General features: G+C 34.8%; 4 protein-coding genes across 4 annotated transcripts; 2 read left to right on the top strand and 2 right to left on the bottom strand.

The window, feature by feature from the left end:
• The first annotated feature begins 3,927 nt into the window (after positions 1 to 3,927).
• Positions 3,928 to 4,677, top strand: LOC120188829 (zinc finger protein 6-like). Its single transcript, XM_039192219.1, has one exon. It carries the CDS (start codon positions 3,942 to 3,944, stop codon positions 4,506 to 4,508), a length of 567 nt encoding a protein of 188 aa, XP_039048150.1. The 5' UTR covers positions 3,928 to 3,941; the 3' UTR covers positions 4,509 to 4,677.
• Positions 4,678 to 6,493: 1,816 nt separating this feature from the next.
• LOC120188994 lies at positions 6,494 to 7,045 on the top strand. Its single transcript, XM_039192348.1, has one exon. The coding sequence runs from the start codon at positions 6,494 to 6,496 to the stop codon at positions 7,043 to 7,045; it is 552 nt and encodes a 183-aa protein (XP_039048279.1).
• A 2,830-nt stretch (positions 7,046 to 9,875) lies between these two features.
• On the bottom strand, positions 9,876 to 11,104 carry LOC120188993 (cation/H(+) antiporter 3-like). The gene is made up of 2 exons (XM_039192347.1): positions 10,705 to 11,104; positions 9,876 to 10,354 (listed from the first exon to the last, which is right to left on the bottom strand). The coding sequence occupies exons 1-2, from the start codon at positions 11,102 to 11,104 to the stop codon at positions 9,876 to 9,878; spliced, it is 879 nt and encodes a 292-aa protein (XP_039048278.1).
• An 8,801-nt stretch (positions 11,105 to 19,905) lies between these two features.
• Positions 19,906 to 21,954, bottom strand: LOC120188681 (protein DETOXIFICATION 3-like). Its single transcript, XM_039192093.1, has 7 exons — positions 21,748 to 21,954; positions 21,074 to 21,618; positions 20,866 to 20,952; positions 20,708 to 20,764; positions 20,372 to 20,610; positions 20,078 to 20,283; positions 19,906 to 19,983 (listed from the first exon to the last, which is right to left on the bottom strand). The coding sequence occupies exons 1-7, from the start codon at positions 21,940 to 21,942 to the stop codon at positions 19,936 to 19,938; spliced, it is 1,377 nt and encodes a 458-aa protein (XP_039048024.1). The 5' UTR covers positions 21,943 to 21,954; the 3' UTR covers positions 19,906 to 19,935.
• Positions 21,955 to 22,314: the final 360 nt, after the last annotated feature.

The following is a 22,314-nucleotide window of genomic DNA, read 5'->3' as shown; positions in this document are numbered from 1 at the left end:
CATTAATGTAATGCATCATTTGTTGTCTGATTGAGACACAAACACGAAATATCAAGCTAGCCAGACATGGGATAGCACCAGTAACTTCTATAATAACATATCAGATCAGATTTCTTACCATGAAAGACAAATAACGTCAAAGTTGGTAAAAGAGAGAGATGTTCAATCTCCTTTGGCAGTAAAAGGGTTTGCTTGTGCCTCATGGCCAGCCTGAGATTCCACTACCGTCATCTGGGGTAAGCTCTCATAAAGACATATATGGGCTCTTTAATAAGCTCTCTCCTTTTTTGCAATATAAAACCAATCAGATACTTGCCCTGTTTCCTATTCATCTTCCACCTGCCTTACCTTTCTTTCCTCTCCAGAACTCTTACTGTCATTGAGAAAGGGAAGACATCAAAATGGCAACTACCAATGCTGATCAGACCCAGACTTACAACACCCAAGAGAATCCCATTGAGCGATCAGTATCGGCCCAGGATTCGGATAAGTTCCACTTCAGCAAAGCACTTGCACATAGAGCAGTTTACGGTTGGAGCAGCCGTCGCGGTACCGGAAAACAGGAAGGCTAGAGGCAACGACGCTAGAGCGTTACCGAGTAGGCTAAGTAAGGATTCGTCGACTGATGATGATTCTGAGAACTAGCTAGGTTGATAGAATGCTGCTGTGTTCCATATTAGATGTAATGCAGCTCTAAGTTCGATGCTAAAGTTTCATTTTGTGCCCATGAAAGTGCTGATGAACTTGGACTACATTTTATTTCTTTGTTTGTTTTGTGAAGCTAAAAGTAGGGTGCTGCAACATTTACAAACTCTAGTTCTTGGTGAAAAGCTAATGATTTAATAGTTCTCTCTCATTAAGATAAAGATTGGTATATGAAAAAAGATTGAAACTTGATCCAGCAATCCATATTAACATAACAAAGTGATGCGTAGAATAATCTGCAGAAAGAGGAAGGAAAAAAGATATATGAAGGAAGTTATTAAAGCTGCGAGAGGAGGTTAGGAGTTTGTTCTGTCCTAGTGCTAGCTGGGCTCAGATTAGAGGAAGTTGGATTTGGGAGAACATTCGGATTAAGAAGGATAAGGTTAGCTGGCATCGCCTTATTTGGTTTCCTGCTCATATTCATAAATTTTCCATTGTTTCTTGGATGGCCTTTCTTGACAGATTGCCTACCAAGGACAGACTTGTTCGTTTTGGTATTATTACTGATGGTGTTTGCGGTTTGTGTGGCATTGGGGTGGAATCTTGGAACTACCTCTTTTTGGATTGTTTCTATGCGAGGGATGTTTGAGGTGCTGTTTTGCACTCTTGTGGTTTGAGACAGGTCCTACTTTGTTGGGAGGACACTGGAGGTAACCAATTTAAAGGGCAAGTCTCTTTTGGTGCATATTCTTAAATTGGTTTGGACTAGTTTTGTGTATTTCATTTGGGAGGAGCATAATCGGAGGCAATTTAGATGGTTGGCTCATTCGATTGATGAGATTGTTAAATGTATTAAGGAAGCTGTTAGAATTAAATTGTATAGATGTTGCATGAATAGGCTGGGTGGTGTAAATAGGCAATTGTGCATTGAAGGGGTTGATCTAGCTGCTTTGTAAGTGTCAACTGTAGCAGCTTGCCTGCTTTTTGGATGAAATATAATTTTACTTATCCAAAAATATATATATATATATATGAAGGCACCCAAAGCCATAGACAGAAGGGGACCTGCTGGTTTAACATGCTTGGTATGCTTTATGTAATGATGTAGTGACAAAAATATCAGGATCATGTGATTTGTCTTCGAATCTTTGGATAAATGTGTGTAAAGGACCATTCACGATCCCACTAACAACTAGAGTGCAATCCTTGCCGACGAATGTGATACACTGATTGCTCACCAAATGCAGTAATAAACATACGTATCTATCTGCTTAATTTATTTATTTTCATTTTGAAGGGGAAAAGATATACTTTTGTGGACAAAAGCAATGCAGGGTCAGCTTTGATCTCATAATATCTTGAAAAAATATTGAGGGGGCAACCAAGTCGAAATGTGGATATGCACCAAAAAGCAAACCAATGGTGAGCGTTGTTGACCGTTGCCGTTTCGGCTAGTTAATCCACAGCCATTTATGGAACACTTGGTGCTGCTGCATCATTCAACTGCAGACTGCAGTTCCTCAATACAGGTTGTTCATTCAAGTTTATTTCAAGTCATATTTGAAACCCCCCCCCCCCCAAAAAAAAAAAGTTATACCTACTCGAAAATGACAAAAAAAGAGAGATTAAAGTGATCATACAGAGTGCCTATCGTAGGCCATTTATGTTGGTTCAGCATGATTAAAACAGCGCACCCTTTTTAATACTAGGCAATTCTTAACCATTATACTAGATTACACTTACTGTTATAGCTCAACCATAACGATCCAGAAATATTTTTGAAGGGGGCCGGGACGTTCCTGTACACGCAAGTGGCAGGCAACCTTTCTCGTCCACGAGCCAATATTGCTTCAAAACATGTCGATATACATCAACAGTCATAGCATGCCAAAAGTACAGCAAATGTTTTACTTTCTTTTCCTTCCGTGCCATGCTTTGTTTGTCCCTTCCCAATCCCAAAATACCCAATTTTTTTGTAAAGATCAAACAGGATGTAATTTAAACAAAAAAAATAGTTTTCCAAATGTCACCCACAATTAACCCCAAAGATAGCAAAGAGGGATCACATTAAGATAGTGGTGGATCCATAAATTAAAAAATGGGGTTATTTTTTTTATTTTTTTCTTTCAATAAAATGGGTATGTATTTTTTTCTCTTTAATATATTAGACTATATTTAAGAATTTATCTAAAATAATATGTATACACTTGGGGGTTGTTTGATAAAATAAAATGATTAAGTGCTGAATGATTCAATGACCTGAATGATTTAAAGGCTCTGTATGAATTGACTCTGAATGTGACACGTTGTTTGATAATAGTTCTGAATGTACAATCTGAATTATTAATATTTTCATTTTTACCTTCATAATGATTTATTATATTATAAGATATGATTATTTAATAAGACAACATGTGAAAAAATAGGTATTATGATAAAATACCGGGTGCTTAATGATTCAGAATGTACTTTAATGTTGAATCATTCAGCAGTGTTTTGCTATTTCATTCAGTATAGTCTTCATTCAAAGGTGAGAATCAAACACACTGAATGCTGAACAGTTCCATTAAATGCTGAATGGTTCCATTCAACAATAAACAAACTATCCCTTAAACTCGTAAAGGGCCGAGTGTATCCGCCCATTAAGGTGACATCAATGTCAAAATTTTGCCATAAATATATGTATGATTTTTTTCACTCAATCCTCTTTTGTCTGTGTTAATCGTATAGGTAGAAGCTATATAGAAAGAAAATAGCTTGCGACTTTTTGAGCTTTCTTTAACCATTTGTCCTATGACTATATTAGATTAAGGCTTCATCACTGTATACTTTACGGACTTTTGGTGCCAACAAGTCTATGGTTGATTTGTTGTAGCAGCTAGTATATGGCTCGTCGTTTGTGCAGAATTCCTTGAATCAGGAAGTCCTTGGTGGAGGTGTCATCGATGCTAACCTATTTGCAGCATGCTCTATAAAGATCTCAAGCTAAGATTATGAAAGGACCATTCAAACTAAACAGTTGCTCCATGTCTAATCTATTTATCACCAACCTAGTCCGCTGATTGCTTTCTAGAACCTGGTCAATTTTGCATCAAAATATACCATTTCTATTTGGACCTCCTAGGCTATTTCTAATTTTATTGGCATCGTTGCTTGAATTATTACCATATAGCATCAAAATTCTGTACAACAATCATACATACTTTGTCGGTAACAAACGAATCTCGGCTATAAATATAGGACATTTACTTTGATAATCACACTCATAATTGTAGACTCTACTTACTGCATTTTAAATGGCAGAGAGCTCAATCCCAACCGGTTCATATTCGGCTGATATGGCACCAGATAAACAATCATCACTCAAGCTGTTTGGTTTTTCACTTACCGAGCAAGAGCAAGAGCTTTTAGAGAAAGCTGATGATTTCGGAGAAAACAGGAAGTTCGAGTGTCCGTTTTGCCACCGAGTGTTTGCCAATTCTCAAGCATTAGGAGGCCATCAAAATGCGCACAAGAGAGAGCGTCAAAGAGCTAGGCAAGCCCAGTTTCAAAGCTATCAATGGTTCGTAGCAGCTGCGCCCGTTTTAAGCCCCCATGCCGTAAGGTCGATGGCGCCGAGGTTTCCCAGAGAGTTCACCAGAAACAGTGCCGGTAAACTTGTGCCACAACGGCCGGCTGGTTATTGTCCATCACGTCCACTGCTGCTTTCGTTGACTCCTTCTCAGAACCCTCCTCGAATTCACATACCGCAGCCATTGCATTTTACGATGGAAGTGCCGGATTCTAGTGAAGTTCCTAGCAAATTGCCAGAGGGGGAGATAGGCATTGATCTTCATCTTAAGCTCTCCCCTTCCAGATTTTAGATCACATATTTATGTTTATGTATGTATGTACCATGGATATGGAGTTTAATTAATCAAACTTTCGGATTTAGTATTTCTTCTCTGTGTGTTTAAATTTGGTCGTGAAACATCTTCAATAGTTCTAAAGAGTTTGATGTTTCAGAAGCGTCCCGTTGTTTGAGGCATAGGAGTCGGGGGAGATGCTTTCAATTCTTTCTTGCACCTGCAATTGTTCTGACGCCTTGCAATTGTCTGAAATCATTTCAAAATAATAATAATAATAATAATAGTTGCCAGCGCCGGCTTCTTCTCCTCTCTTACACTCTAACGATCTTAAGCTTTAAATGCTTGTTAATTACAATCTTCAATCTTCAAATCAATTGATATTTGACGGTTTAATTATAATTTTAATCCCTCTACTATGCTGGAAGTAGAGATTTATTCTATACGTTTTCATTTTATATAATTTGGCCTCTCTACTTTTTGTAATATTATTACTATGACCACCAAATTGATAATATCATTTTGAATGTTAACATTAAATGCTTAGGTTGTTTTTTTTGGTCAAATTTTGTAATTAGTTTCTATATTTTAATCATCTTTTATTTTTTTAGTTTTTAAAATTTTAATCTTGACCAAAATGATATAGAGATATAACTTATTTATAATATAAAGACTGACAATTTCTTTTTCTACTTAATAAATTTAACGGTTCATGATTGAATTTTTAAATTGTACTATAGTGAATAAATCCATAATTTATACATAGTACATAGACTAATAAAATAATTTTAACCATTTTTTGTTAATTTTATTTGATACACAATTAGGATCATGTAAAAAGAAATTATTTATATTTAACTAATAATAAATTTATTTATTATTTGAATGCTTGAAATTATTTTCTTTAAAGATCTACATCATTTTTTTAACATATAATATATAGCTTAATCAGTTTAAACCAAATGCTAACCATTGATGACAACAAGTTTATCTCTTCGATCATTGGTGGTTTACGCCTAATTTAGACAGAGAGTCGTAGTCAGTGAGAGTACTATTATTGATCAATACTTAGATGAAGAAGAGAATGTGTCATTTTGAGAAAGGAGATTGCATATGTGTTTAGAAAGGGTTGATCGTGCTTGTGACCGGTTCATCATTCTCTCCTATTTTTAATTGAGATATTTATAATGATATTTAGTATGTGTCAATCATAGAATCGTTATGACTATTTGTAGACTAACAATTATAACTATCACTTGGACTTGTAAGAAGTTTGTCTACAGACTAATTAATTAGAAGTCTTTATTTGGAGAAAATAGGTTAATTAAAGACTCTGATAGATGAATAGACCCAAAAATCTTAACTGATAAAGAGAGCAAACATCATTGACTTAGATATGAAGGTTTGCAGAGACTATTCCGGAGGCATAACACTTAACGCTATGAAAGTAAAGAGATGAAATTAAAGTTTAAATTTTAGTACAGTAAAGGGAGTAGTAGAGCATATTTGAGAAGATTGTGAGCTGTGTGGGACCTGACAGTTTGGAACAGGTGGCACTACCATTGTGGCTTGTGAAATTGGCTTTGTGATTGTCCCATATAAACAAAAAAAAGGGTTACGCAGCTCATAAAACAATAATAAAGGAAAAGAGACGTGGTTAGATTTGGATAAAGAAAATAAACCGGAGACAGCTAGATTATGTCACGCGAAACCCTGTTCCCCACGAGTTTCCGCTGCCACTTCTTCACACTTCTTACCACAAATCTATAAACAAAAGGCTTAATCCCACATGATATCCTCAAACTTGTTTTCTTCTCCAAACGCTCCAATGAAATTTACATTATACGACTCCTTATATGATATGATACAAATTAATATAAATACCAAACCTTCACTTCTATTCCCCAGAAACCCCAACATCATGAATCCCAATATTTCTCAACACGAAGATTCAACAAAATCATAGTAAAAACAAAGCATTTCCTGGTGTTTTCTCGTACCAAATGGCGAAGATGAAGAAAAGTGATGTAGCTGAAAGAGCATGGAATCTCCTGCGTCTAGCACTGTTATGGGGAAGAAAAGGAGGGGTTTTCAAGATACGGCTGATGATGGAGCTACGATTGGTGCCCAAGTTCCTCAAGGGTCTTGCACATCCGTCCACTCGTAATGATCACCAAATGATCAGCAGCCATTATATGGAACGCCGGCTTTCGTTGGACGACACACCCATTTTTCACCTCAAGATGCACCACCACCGTCCCACTTCCATGAGATTCCTTCTCCCTTGCATTAGCGTTGAGGAAGTCGATTTCGATTACGATTTTGGCGTCGAGGATTATGATAATGGAAGAACGAGTTACTCAACGGGATCCGAGACCGACGTCGAAGATCAAGAAGTGGAAGAGTGTGGATATGAAGGGTGTGATGAGAAAGAAAACGGTCCGTATGTGTGTTCATACGAAACCGAGGATGAAGGGATTGATTCAAAGGCTGAGAAATTCATAGCAAAGTTTTATGAGCAATTAAGGTTACAGAGACAGATTTCTTATTTGTAACACGCTGAAAGAGGCTCAAAAAGTTAGAATCTTTGTCATATGTGTTTTGTTAGTAATCTAACGTTTTGAACAAACAATGTGAAAAGAAGACGAATAGTTTTCAAATATGAAAAGAAATTAATAATAGACTTGTGCGCATTCACCATGTCACTGCATGAGTAAAATAGAAGGGTTCATGTTTCCAGATTGAACAAAATGGAGAAGATAAAAATTTATTCCGAACCGCATATTTTATTAAATATGAAATCTTTAGTCCATACATGAGATGGTTTTATTTTCCAGCGGTTACCTCTTCTCGATAGTGCAATGAGCATTTTATACATTTAGTTCTCCCCAAATGTCCACTCCAAATAATCTAATTTTTCTCTTGATTTCAATTCTGAACTGTTTCCTGGGTCTTTCACCTTCGTCTTCTCGGGGGATTTCGATAAATGTCACTTCATCATCCACTTTAAGTCCTTTCTCCATCGAAAATTGTGGCCAACTAAAATACACGTAATTCCCCAACTCATTTACATGAAATATGCCGACAAAGGTCCACTCTTTCCCCAAACTGTCTTTAACATCAATGGAGAACAGCTCACCTTCTTCATACTCGAAAAAGGCCCCCACAGTGACAAATGAGAAAAGTATCATGCGTTGCTCGACTTCCCTCTGGGTTAATCGACTTGTGAACCTATCCCGAGATTGCCCTTGGAATTCCATGCCTCAAAGGTGCTGTAAATCTTGAAATATAACTTCGGATTAATCTGTGAGGATACTGTGAGAATTAACACTAATACAAAAGCCATTTATATATTCGACGAAGAAATATGCCTTTCTAACGTATAGGTAGATACCACTTCGATAAAGAAACATGCAATTTTTAATCAATGAATAGACTAAACCTCTCCCTCAACTAATGAACAAACAATACTTTTCATATCATTCTTTTAAATTAAACGTCTTGATTCATCAACAAGTGTGTTCATATAGAATTTTGGACGTTTAATTAATCAAATCATAACAGACACTACCCATCTGATATACAGATTCCACATTCTCTTTTTCGATAATCAAAATTTTACTTTATTCCACAGTTTCATTTCCAATGTTTTTTCCGTACAATAAATGTAATTTTACTAATATAAGTCAAATTAGCCAGAAGTCAAAAGATTGTCAATCCATACTTCAATGAAGCATAAATACAAAAGCAAACACCGAATTATACGCTTAAGCACAGACAAACCAATATTATAAGAAGATGATTATGGTAAAATTGAATTTGAGTTACTGAAGTGATCCAGATTTTCTAATAAAAAAATATAGGAACTCAATGTCGTATGATTAAAGTGTGGGGTTAAAATTTAAATTTTAGGATAAACTATGTTAGTACTCACTGAACTTGTAGAGTACCTTCACTTTAGTCACTCAAATAAAAAAAAACTTTCATTAGTCACTGTCGTTATAAAAAAAAATTTATTTCAATCACTCGATCATTAAAATATTAACAACAGCTAACGTGGCATATCTACATGTCAACACCAAAAGAGTCAACATAATCACATGTAAATACAATAAGAGTTAATATAACCACGTGCCATTTTCTTTAATAAATACGTGTCACCATTTTATTAATGAAAAATGAAAAATGCATGGGAGGCTTAAAAATATTGAATCTAAAATCTTTTAAGATTGTGAGAAACACTTAACCACTAGGATAATTAAGGAAATTGTAAACTTTAACAAAATATATGATGCAAGTAAAACTAAGTTTGCTTGAAAATTAAGGGAAATGCTATAGGCTAAATGAGATCAAACCTAGGACCTCTGAATATTGTGTACAAGGTCCAAACCCTTAAGCAAAACATTTTTTGATATATAAACCAATTCATTATATAGTTGATAGTTGATAATATTATATATGTTTATCTAATATGTACAAAAGAGTATATATTTTTTTATAGTTGATAGTGATATATTAAGGGAAAAATGAATTATTTTCTCGTTTATTTAGATGAATAAAATATTTATTTAAACAAAAGATATATAGTATTATTTTACTTTTTAGCCAACATATTAGATAAACGAGGGTATTTTTTTTGTATAACGTGATGAATTCTTTTTTTCCATCTAAGGTCTTGAGGGAATTGTTTTTTTGATCTAGTGTGGTTGTTACGGTACTCGTCAGAAGATGTTCGGACGACACAACATTTTTTAGAAGAAGTCCAGAAGATAAGATATTTTTGACTGAACTGTAACGTTACAAGCTTTCAAGTATATATGTATCAGTTAGGGGGAATACGTCGTGTCGTCTAGATGTCTTCCAAAAGATATTATTGTATAGACGTCTTTTGATCGATATTGTAGTAACCACATTGTCTGAGAAAATAATTTCCTGTACACCCTACGTGGAATTTTTTCCATCACAATATTTGTGTAATTTTTGCGAATAGACGTGAGATTTTTGAGAGTAGGAATTTTTTAAGTTCTAAACTATGTGTATTGTTGTACAAAATTAATGTCTACCAATATCTACATGATGTTGTTGTGCAACTAGTACAGATACTTTAGTATTTAAATCTGAGGATGAAAGGATGTCTCCTATAACCTATAGTTCTGGAAATTCACTCCATTCTGTTAAACCTTTTGTTTGGACTAAATCCACCCCGTAATGTCTACCTACTATCATCAAGTCAAAGTCATCCACAACTGATTGAATGGTCGTCACAGTTTGCATTCCATCATTTGAAACTTGTCCTATATACTTTATGTGACTAACTTCATTTTGCTTAATATCTTTCAATATCTCAGCATCAAGCATTGTGTCCCAGTCCTTGACATTGTCGCGCTATTTTTTAGAAAAGAGATGGATCACCGTCAACTTCACTCTAGGGTCACGGGCCATGCGTTTGGCTAATGTTAAACCCTCTCGGTCATCTTTGCCGCCTATGAAGAGCAAGCCAATGAAGTAGGACGATGACTTGGACGATGATAGTTTTCTTCTACGGTCAACAAGAATCCCTATAGAGCAAGGGGCTCGATCCAGGACGTTGCGATTCAGATTCCTTATCACATTGTTTTCAGCTTCAAAAGATCCTTCAATACACCATTTTCTATGGAATGGAAGAAATATGAAAGATATTTCGTTATCGAGGACCATATTAAAGATATCCTCATGCATGAGTTTTGGCGGAGAGATAGCAGTGAATGCGTTTACTTTGACCAATCCCCAATTGTTTTGCTCATAATGATTGAAAGCAACAATGTTTTCAAAGGAATCCACCGCTCGATTTTCATTGTGAGCTATAAAGATCGGAGAAACACGACCTGCAAGTTGGATGAGGTGAAGGGCGTAGACAAAATTAGGTTCTCTTTTGTAGGGTATGTGATATCAAGCACATCTATCAAGGCTTGGACATGTTCAGGTCTATGGATACATGTGAGAATTCGTAGCTCAGCATCAGGTTTTAAGTGCATCAAGTTTCTTTTCTGTTAGCCTGTATATTTTCTCGAAGTAGGATCGTAAAGGTACTTCACCAGGATTGGGATTATAGTTTCCTTTACGAGAATGAAAAGGGCCAACACACTAAAAGTTTCTTTTGAAATCATCTGGGGAAGAGATGAAAAGAAAATTAGCCCTTATTTATCTCGATTCAACTGAGATTTTAATTCTATACTGACCTTATTGTCTCTGAAACAAGAGAAATACGCGAGCTCCACCCCGCCTTTGCTACACATAATGAGAGCGCAAGCCAACGAGTCCCTCAATGGCATCATGTTCCAAAATGAAGCGACAAAACAGATTAAAAACTTGGCAAGGAATGTCAAAATCGGAAAAATGATAGAAAACTTGCGTGCATACGGATCAGCGACCATCGCAATTGGATCAACTCTCATTGTTGATGTGGTTACGTAGATAGGTAGAAAGACACCATTGACGAAATATTCAAACTTGTCTACCAGGGCAGTTTCTAACGGTGGTCCGTCGGGGACAGCACAACCGAAGAGAAAAACCCCAACCAAAGGAGATTCATTGTGCCGATGGGCAAATATACCACACCATAAAGCTAACATCATGATGATTACAATGTGTGCTCCCTTGATTGGCCTTCCTTCAGGTGTTACTTAATCATCCAAAACATCAACGGACGAAATCCCAAAAAAACAACAACAATGAAAAGAAGCATTATTACTACATGCACTACCGCGAGTGAAGGTGACCCAACCCAAATTTTTACCAAGGAAGTGATGTAAACTAGAAATAAGCTGCCCAAATCACTGATGGTTGCCGATGATAGAGCCAGTCATCCCAGTTCTGAATTTACAATCTTGAGCTCGCTGAGAAGGCACGCTTCGACCGAGAATGCCATTACAGATTCAATTGTTAATTCCCATTAAGTGTTCCATTCTTAAACCGATACTTTCATCAGGTTGTTTGTAGGCCTCGTAAACAATTAAACCAACCACAAAAGGAAATAAAAGGGATACAATGCCTATCACTGTGGCTCTCCTTGTTGTCTTAAATGCCATCTTGAAGTCCATTTTCACTCCCATCACAAACAAAAATATGGCGAAACCGAACGTTGCTGCAGAATCGATAATTCCAATACCTAATTCCTTAGTAAACAATTTTCCATGGACTACTTCCACTCTCCTAAGCATTGCAGGTCCCAACATCATGCCCGCCTAGTCCAAATCAAACAAATAAATCACAGAACAAGTTAGGGTTGCGCTTACTTGACATGCAAGTTAACCCGACAAATACATATACATAGCAGGGAAAGAGGTAATTAATCAACTTACAAACATTTGTGAGGAAAAGAAGGTGACTCCAAGAGGCTTGAGGATGGCATAAATGAGATGTGTGACGGCGAACACCGCGAGCATCTCTATCTCCAGAAGCGGTAACGAATATTTGAAAATTTATGACGGAGAAGCCGAGTTTTCCCATATACCGACAGAATTTACCTTGGGAGGGAAAGTTGTGCAAACTTTGACTGTTTCATTCCTGTAAGGAAGAGGATAGGGTGATGGTGCTTCAACCATGGACGCTGTCGTTGTTTTCTAGATTTTTTTCTTATTCTTTATTTATATATTTTCTGCAAAGAATGAAAATTCTAACTGAAAGTTTAAAGTTAGAACAAATTTCTCAATTTTTGTTTTCTAGCTAAAGCTAACAATTTGTAGTCATTAACGTTAAAAGGTTTTTAAAAATAGAAATTTAGTTGTTTTAATTTATTTTTAGTAGGTTTTTTTTATTAGATTCGGTTTTTGATTCGGTATTTTTTTCCAATACTAATTAGATGGAGGAAATATTTTCTAATAATGTGAATGAAAAAAAAATCATAAAATAATACGGTTCTGAAATTATATGTTTGAATAGGGTATTTGTTATAGTAATTATGGGAGATGCATGGACCACCATGTGACCTTCAAACTTGAATATAGAAGATATCAGGATTGCAATGCGTCTCCCCCAACATCAGTATCAAAGGCAATATAAATCATAAAACCAACATTTTCAAAATATAAGAACATGTCACCCAAAAAAAATACAGCTCGGAAGATAAATACATTACAACAAAACATCACTGTACTAATGTGTTGATCCTCCAAAGGACTGGTTCGGAGTGCCTATACAAAAGTATCTGAAAGAGAGAAGTTTGAGGGAGTGAACTAAAGAGCTCAGTGTGTTCCAACATTGCAGAAATAAAACATATAGTTTAGATTTCAAAATCAGTTCATCAATAAAGTCATGAAACGTCGGTAGAGTTTCCAAAATCAGTTCAGTTCCAAACTGTGAAAATGTCAGTAGTGTTTTTAGCTTAAAAATACAGAATCGCCCTCCAACCAAACACCATATGCAGTTTCTGTAAAACTGCATCCATAAGGACTTACCCTAGGCCCAAAGGGCGTAGGTGCCAACCTAAGGGAGCACCTTGGGTCCATAAGGTCTTACCCTAGCCGAAGCGTAGGTGTCCACCTGAGGGGAGTGCCCTCAGGCCCATAAGAACTTACCCAATACACATAGCAGAGATGCTATCCAAAGGGAGTACCTTAGGGTCCATAAGGTCTTACCACTAGGCCCATTAAGCCCAAGAGTCGCCTTAGGTCCATATGGATTATCAGTTCGATCAGTCTGAACCTATATAAGGAATTACCAGTTCGATCGAAGTTGAACATGCAGAGACTTCATACTAGATCCCAGAGTACCTCGAAGCAAAACATTTTTCAGACAATAAGTAGTGGTAGCAGGAAATCAAAGTTTAGAAATATTTATTTATCAGTAAAAATTGTAACCAGAGAACAAAAATTAGACAATTAGGCTTAAATCTTTGTCAATTAGAAATCAGACTTTAAATCAAATAAACCATACAGAAACAAGTCAAACATATAGTTAAGGTTGTTCATTCGGTTAATTCGGTGGTCGAACCGACCGAACTACCAATAACCGAATTAACAAAACTTTTTTTTCTTTAACGTTAACCGAACTGAACTTTTTTTTCGAAAATATTAATTGAACCGAATAAATTTCGGTTAATTTTCGAATTAGAAAAATTTTAAAATTTTCTAATTTATATAAAAATTAAATATTTTATAATTAAAAAAACAGTTTATAATTAATTTAAATAATATATAATTATAAAATAAAAATTTTATATAAATTTTTTAATTAATTAATATTGATTTAGGTTTAAAAGTTATTGGATCTTAAATTATTAATTGAGTTTTAAATGGTTTGGGCTGAACCCATATGTTATATATAATATTTTTAATATTTTTAATTCATAAAAACAGTTTACAATTAATTTAAAAAATATATAATTAAAAAATAAAAAATTTATATAAATTTTTTAATTAATTAATATTGATTTAGGTTTAAAAGTTATTGGATCTTAAATTATTAATTGGGTTTTAAATGGTTTGAGTTGAGCTCATATGTTATATATAATATATTTAAAATTTAAAATTTTATTTCGGTTAATTCGGTTAATTGACCGATTTCGAACTGAATTAATCATTAACCGAATATCCAAAAAAACCTTAACTGTTCCCCGACCGAACTAATTCGGTGGCCGACCGAATTAACCGAATTAGTTTGGTTCGATCGGTTAAAACCGAATTTTGAACACCCCTACATATAGTCACATTGCAAATCAGATAAAACAATCATGTGTACATGGTATTTTAAACATATATTTAAAACATGTGTATGGCACACAAGGAATACACCTCGCAAAAAGAATCAGTCTGGTAGATCTACTGAGCACTGGCTTCACTACGCTCTTCGACGGTACGAGAACCTAGGTCATAACAGTACATAGTTATTATCAGAGTAGTATACTAAATTGAATATTTAACAGGGTTATAAAATTAAACGAGTATTCACGGGATCTTGCAGACGAGCGGATCGGGAGGAACCAGGTTGAGCAGACGTACGTTCAGGAGATCCACGAGTATCTTAAATATATCATAACATTAATTAGTCATTGACCCTCTAGTTAAATTAGATGCACTGAAATAAATACTTAATTTACATATGCACATTCAGGTTTTTCGAAGGCTTTCGGGTTCGAATTTGGAAAAACGGACTTCATATTCAAACTCAGAACTTCAGAAAATAAAAAAAATATGACTTTTAAACAATTTTGATTTTTTTTTGTCAAAGTCAACTGTCAAAGTCAAAGTTAACGGTCAGGTCAACGGTAATGGGTCATGCCAAATTCAACAATTCGAGTCAAGGTCAACATGTCAGACCGGTTCGAGCCGGTTCAGTCCGGTTGAACCATTTCTAGAAGGTTTTTGGGGCTAGGACGAGCCCCACGCGCACGCGACGATGCATGGTGACGCGTGACGACGACCACGGGTCGGGGGACGATTGTCGAATACTCCACGATCATTCAAACCACAATATCAAGCCATAATAACACCTAATTTTAGCTAAAACCACCGGAAACAAAAGAAAAAGGGTTGAAACATTTATCCACGCCGGTGACGAGGAAAACGACGGCAATGACTCGACTCACCAATTGGGTCTTGACTGGAGTGGCATGGGAAACACAGTGGTGGTGGCGGTGAGGTAAAACAGTGGCTGGAACGACCGGAGTCGAAGCAAAAGCGAGGGAGAAATTTGGTTTTTTGATTGGCTTTTCGAACTCTTGTCCACGGCGGACGACGCGAGGTTTCATCGATTGGGACCCTGAGTTACAATCGGACTGAGACGACGCTTCCAATGGTACAGTCGGTGCACCACGACGTTGGCCGGGGCATAGTGAATCGGTGAAGGGTAGTGGCGGCTAGGGTTAGGAATTGGGGACTTTTGGGGTTTGGGAATTTCACGCAGAGGTTTTTTTTCTTTTTGGTTTTTGGGTATATAACCCTAGTTCAACATTTAAATAAAATATTTATTTCAACAAAACAAAATTGGTGCCTAGCATAAATGGTAGAGGCGTGGGTAGTCTTTCTCGGGGGACATGCGTTTCAATCCTTTCCTATCACCCCAATTTTTTTGTATCAGATAGATTGTGGGGAAATTACAGGACTAGTCCTTAAACTTTCTAAACCTTGGAATATAACCCCATAATTTTCAGAAATTTCTATTTTGGTCCTTTAATTAAATTAATTATATTTTAAAATTAAAATTGGGGTGTGACATAAATTCTGTATATCTTATGTATGTTATGATGATCCAATTCTAAATGAACATCCCAATGTAAATATTTGGTTCCTCACTAATATCATTAATAATGAATTAAGAATTTGATTAAGTCATTCGGAATGTGGTCATCCCTTATTCTCTCTCTAGTAAGATTATCTAATTGGTTATTATTTTATGAGTACTCTACCGTGACTTCGCATTAGTCAAAATCAATTAATTAATAATAATAACACTAAAGAATTTGTTAGGATAAAGCAAATTTGTCATATAAAATCTTTTATCTATTATAGTATGTGAATACTTGTATTTATAAGACATATGGATCTAGTAAATCATAATTTAAGTTTTTGTCTTGAGCAACTCACTTCCTGAGTAACAGTAACAAGGTTTGGATACTAATAATGATATATTTCTATTCAAAATTCCTCGATTAAGTTTATCTGTATGGTAATTTAATCAATACTTGTTATTTTCAGTCCCAACATGTTAAAATTTATCTATTTGATCATTAATATTTGATCATTTATCTCGTAACTCAAGTAATCTTTTTGTAAAAGTCTTAGACTATTTCGTTCATTAATATTTATGTTCTTGTGTTGTTTTGATCCTATGGACAAGATTAAGCTTCTATTACTGAATAGTATACCTTGAGAGAACCATGTTATGTATGATGTATATCTGATATAGGCCCAATTACCTTTGTACTTTATACAATACTTTTATCAGTTGTATACAATACTTGCTCTATCCTAATGATTGAATATAAGTGCATGACGACAAGTTGTACAACATGATTGAAGTTGTATGCTCTGTGAATGCCTGAGTGAGAAAGAGAAGAATAAGCGTATTCATATAGTTTTTTGAGAAAGAAAGAAGAACAAGTTTATTTATGGCTCCTTGATTGATTGCAAATTCATTTTTTTATAATGGTAAATTTTAGTTTTCAAATATATACATTTCAATTTATATTTAGGACTATTAACAAATTAATAATAATAATTAATTAATTTATACACCTCGTCATTAGCATGAGTAAAATATAAAAGAAAAAAAATTATTGAATAAATATTACAGAATGTAATTTAATATAAAAATAAAATTATTTTTGTTTTATATTTTTTAATAAAATAAAATTACGTTTATTTAAGATTAACAAAATTGAAGAAGATAAATATTTATTTGGAACCACATACTTTATTACATAAGAAAAGTTTAGTCATAAATGACATAATTTTATTTTCCTATGGTTCCCCTCTTTGAAAAGCAATGTGCAGTTTAGACATTAAGCTCTCCCCATATGTTCACTCCAAATAACTTGATTTGTCTCTTGATTTCAATTTTGAACATGCTATGAGGCTGTTCATCATCTCCTTGAGGCATTTCTATAATCACCACTTCGTCATTGACCTTGAGACCTTTCTCTATTGAAAACTGTGACCAACTAAAAGACACGTAATTTCCAAATTGTTCGTCTGCATGAGATGTGCCCAGAAATGCCCATTTTTTCCCCAGACTATCTATAACATCGACAGGGAACAATTGTCCTTCTTCAAAATTGAAATAGGCCGCAACAGCAACGAATGGGAACAATATTATGTGTCGGTTCATTTCCATTTGAGTTAATCGCCTAGCGAATCTGGCTCTGCCTTGTCTTACGTTTTCCATATTTGAGAACTGATGTAAAGTTTGATATATAACTTTAGATTGATCTGTAAGATATTATGAGAATAACACTCAAAGTTCTTTATATATTTGACGAAGAAAGATGTCTTTTCAAGGTATAAGTAAATACCACTTGGATGAAAAGACATGCAATTTTTCATCGATGAATAGATGAAATATTCCCTACTAGTGAACAAACACTACTTTTCATCATTATTTTTTTTAAATTAAACGTTGAATCAAACACTCTCCCTGCAGTTTTTCTTTTTCACGTCAAGCCCCAACGATCTTTTTTTTTATTGGAATTTAATACCTCGTACATTAGATCAAGCTGTTATAGGTTTTATTTTTAATTTTTTCTCTGTGTAATATGTTATTAATTAATATACAATTTAAATAAATATTGTTATACTCTCCGCTTATATTCATAGAATGTCTTCAGAGGAGGTGATTCCTCCACAAAAGAGTCATCTGATTAAAAACCCAAATGTCAAGTGAGTGATCTTAGGATAAATGATGATTTTAATTATGTAGGACAAACACCATTGATAAAGTTTCATGTCAATTGTTATCTACTATCAGTCAATCAACACGTGTCAGCACCACTTCTACCCCTAAAAAACTAGTTACCATCGTCAACCCAGAACAACCCCTCAAAACACTGCCAAAACCTCTTTCGGTTTTCTAGCTCCTTCAGTGAACAACCCAATTGTCGCTCAACAATACAATTGTCATGGGCAAACATTTTTTTTTGTCGGGATTTTATGCCCTTGGTGTATATTTCTTGTCGACATTATATCCTTAATAGAATGGTCTCAACCCTAGTTAGGGTTAGGCTAGGTTATGCAGCCCATTCAACCGGCCTACTTTGAGGCCTAGTCAACCAAAACCCATAGATGACCAAAAGCCAATGGGTTTGTTTATGCAGCGTATTGACTTTGGTCAACTTTTTATTGGCCTGTTGCCTTGATCTGTCGGCTCGATTTGACCTAATCTGGTTTAATTCATCATGTTGATTAAGTTGACTTGATTTATTTGACTCAGTTTAATCGACCCAACCCGTTAACTTAATTTGATTAAGTTGAGTCAAGTCAAATCGAGTCAATTTGAGCCTTTGATCGACTTTGAGTTTAACTGTTTATCAGTGTTCACTTTGACTAATGATTAATATTAACTTTTTTTTTTGGTGAACAAAAGAAATAAATTGCAGTAGATTAAGCTTTTGCTGTCAAAATGCAGTCGGCAACTTCCTGTTGAACTAATTCAACCACTTCCCGCGGTGGAACGGAGAATACCTTATGAACCTCTCCTCTTGTTATGACAATCTTAACTAGTCGATCTGCCACCTTATTTGTAGTCTGGCTTATATATGCCTCAAAATAATATTTCAATCTCGGTTAATCAACTCAAAAACGCGGTCAAGAAGTGTAAAAATCGAGTCTCTCTTAGAATTTACATTTAGCATTCGGACAACTTCCAAACTATCTGCTTCCACTATGTTGAGTTTGACTGATTAGTTGGCTTTATACGTAGAATTATCCTGTTCGATTTATTTTATTTGAATATTGTGCATATTTTCCTCTTATTAATATATAACCTTATTTATGTATATTTAAAAATATTCGATTGAGAATCTGTATTAATAAGGAGCATGTCATCATCTCAAATAGAAGGAAAATATTATCAAAGTCCGGTAAATAAGGTGAGTACACCTCAAATCATAAAATATTTTATGGTTTTCATAATTATGATGTTTTACATGTCATGTTTGAACGTTCAGTTAAATATTCAAGTAGAAAATATTTGAGCAATTATGGTTTTCAAATTCTCTTAAAAGAATAAAAGATAGAAAAATAGATAAAAGGGTCTTTTTTTTTATTTTCTCAAGAAAATTATATATATATTCTTTATATGATGTGTCATGTGATAGAATGAGGAAAGAGATGACCCTAACTAATACTATTGAGATCATAATGATTCTATTTTTTAATTTAGTTATCTAATCTTTTTAGAGTATTATTCTTTAGTTACAAGAATTTAGTTGACACTTTTTTTTAGTTATAAGTTTAATATTCACTAAGAATAAATTTTTCATCCAGTAATGGTATAATTGAAGAGTGATTTATATGAATAAAACAAATTGTTTTAGAGGTAAAATGATTCAAGATGTCAGGAATTATTCATTATCTAATAAATATATCAGGGAATAATTAAATAATGGTTTACAAATGAACGTGATAATGATTTTTTAGAAAAGATTATTATCTTGTAATAATATTTTCTATGAATCATATATATTTTTAATCTTTTTAATAAAACCACTATTCAAGTGATTTTAGTGGTTAAATGATTTGTTATTTCTAGAGGTTCGATTTATCAAAAAATATTTTTTTAATAAAAACCCTCATAATTTGAGATTTAAAATAAAGTATATATAAATTTGTGATTTCATTTCGTTAGTTTGAATCAACCAATTAAAAGGAAAAATAATAGCGAGGAATGCGATAGTTTGGAAGTTGTTATTAGTCTAAATGGAAATGTTGCAGTGCCCAACTTGTTGAATTGCTTTCTTCAAAATGAGCCATCCTCAGCTTGAACGTGTTCCCTCAAATATTCTTTCCCTTGCCATCATTGCCTGCAAATGTTTACGAGCAATTAAGTCTGTGAGGGATTTCGTTTCCAGGAAAAAGAAAAACATATTTCCATCAAATGAACAACTAAAAAGAAACCTGTTTTTTCCAATCTGTGAAAACAGCTACAAATGTGAAGAGAATTCCATCTACAGTGGACCCTGTTAACATTCCAATCCAAAGGCCTTTCCCTCTCAATTTAAAGACAAAAGCACATAAAATCCCTGTTGGAATTCCTGCAAGATAATATGCCCCGGCATTTATATAGGCTCCAATGTGCTGCCACCCAATTCCTCTAACAACCCCTGCAATCAAACCAGCTTGGACTGAGAATTCTCATGCAAATATCAGTAAATTTGATTGATTGCATGAATTCTAGAAATGGGAACTGACCACCAAGAACTGCATGGCAGCTATTCACGATTATTGAGAGGCACATTAAGGGAACCATTTTGATTACACCATCTATAACTTCCTTCTCGTTGCTGAAAGCATATCCAAATACGTAGCGGCAGCAGAAGATAATTGTGCTCGCGACGACTGATTCCGCAACAGTAAGAGCCATTATCACCAAAGAAGCTAGTTGAGCGGCCTGTGGATTTCCGGCACCTAACTCGTTCGAAACTCGAGTGCTGGAAATAGTATAGGATGCTAGGAAATTCAACTTTAAACATATATATAAGCATTAGTAAACCTGTAAATCAATAGAAATGGCAAAGGTCAAGAAACCTTGCAGCAGCACTAATCCCCAATGGTATGTAGAAATGCACAGTTACGGTTGTGAAGCTGCAAATTGGATGATAGTCAAATAGTTAGATCCAATTTAATGAAAATGATAATCCTTCTTTTCTGGAATTAAAAACAAAATATAATATTCGAGATCATACCATATAGAAATAATTGATGTTTCAAGCTTTGAATTGGGTAAATTTCCGGATAGTAATATAAGAATCTCAAAAGACCACCATTCTAGACTGTTATTCGTCTCCAAGCAAAGAACATGATTAGGAAATGAAGCAAAATTAATTACTATTATACATATATATGTATGTATATATATATTTTCATGTTAATAAGAAAGAAGGAATAAGTTGCCAAAGCATTAAAGCAGAAGGAATTCCGAAGCGAAATAACTCCTTGATGCAGGCAAAAACGTCCTCCGGAACGAGAATACGAGTTTTCTCGCACGACGATGAGTATCTCATGTATATTCCGAGCAATATCACATTGAGCCAATAGGACAAGCCAATGGCCAAAGCTGCCCCACAATTTCCCAAGCCTGATTTAAATACCAAAACCCAACATATAGGAACATGAAAGCCTAGTGTTACCAATGTGATAAATACGACGGGAAGAATCAAGCTCTGAGCTAGAAAAAATCGAACTTGTGATTGAAGTATGGCATAGGCAAACAATGCTGGTATGAGCCATCTTGCATATCTGCAAGCTTCCATTGCAATTCGAGGATCTTGGCCTATTAGAACTAATAGCTTGTCCATGAAAATCCAAACCAGGCACATCGGGAAACAGATTGGAAGAATAGAGATTATTGCACAGTACGTGTAGCTTCCAACCTTTTGATATTGTTGTGCTCCATAAGCTTGCCCACATAGTGTTTCTAAGCCGCTTGCAAACCCCAACTGCATAACATGTAATACATAGGTATCAATTAACAATGTTTCGAATCCTGCATATATATATTTGTTGCAGCTATGTCACTCAAAATAATATTCATATTGATTAGGATGTCGAGAGGAAGAGAAGTTTACGAGGAGGCTAAAGCCGGAGACATTGCAGAAAGAGGTGGCCATTGCAACACCAGAGAGCGCAAGTTCACCGAGGTGTCCAGCCATCATCAATGATACGACCTGCAGAAGGTACTGTAACAGTGCCATTGCTGCTATGGTCACTGCCATGGAGCTCACCTTCTTAACCTCTTTCACAAGGACAGCTCTTGTTATCATCCCCCATATTCTCCCTTCACTCTTTTGCACTTGCTCTTCATCCATTCTTTTCTGATCTCTTGTATTCTGGTCTCCTAATTTCAAGCAGCAAGTGTTTCCAAGTATTGTATGTCTAGTACTCTAGGTTTCCATCTCCTAGCTTCTTCATCTTGGATTATAATGAATTTAGTTGTTTTTAATAGGTTTAGACTCAGATAGTAAATTATTTTCAAGATAAATGTAATTTCCTTTCTTAAACTTCTGTTTTTGTTTCTTGTGTACGCTTCAAATAGAAGTCCACGTATTAGATCGCATTTATGTAAGTAAGATTAATAATAGTAATAATATGGCCTGTAAATCATGAAATATGATATTAAATTGTATATTTAATTT

This window comes from Hibiscus syriacus, unplaced genomic scaffold (genome assembly GCF_006381635.1).
Source record: "Hibiscus syriacus cultivar Baekdansim isolate YM2019G1 unplaced genomic scaffold, ASM638163v2 tig00116951_pilon, whole genome shotgun sequence".
NCBI classification, from domain to species: Eukaryota; Viridiplantae; Streptophyta; class Magnoliopsida; order Malvales; family Malvaceae; genus Hibiscus; species Hibiscus syriacus.
The sequence above is the reverse complement of the archived record's forward strand: the minus strand, read 5'-3'. Positions and strand labels throughout refer to the sequence as shown.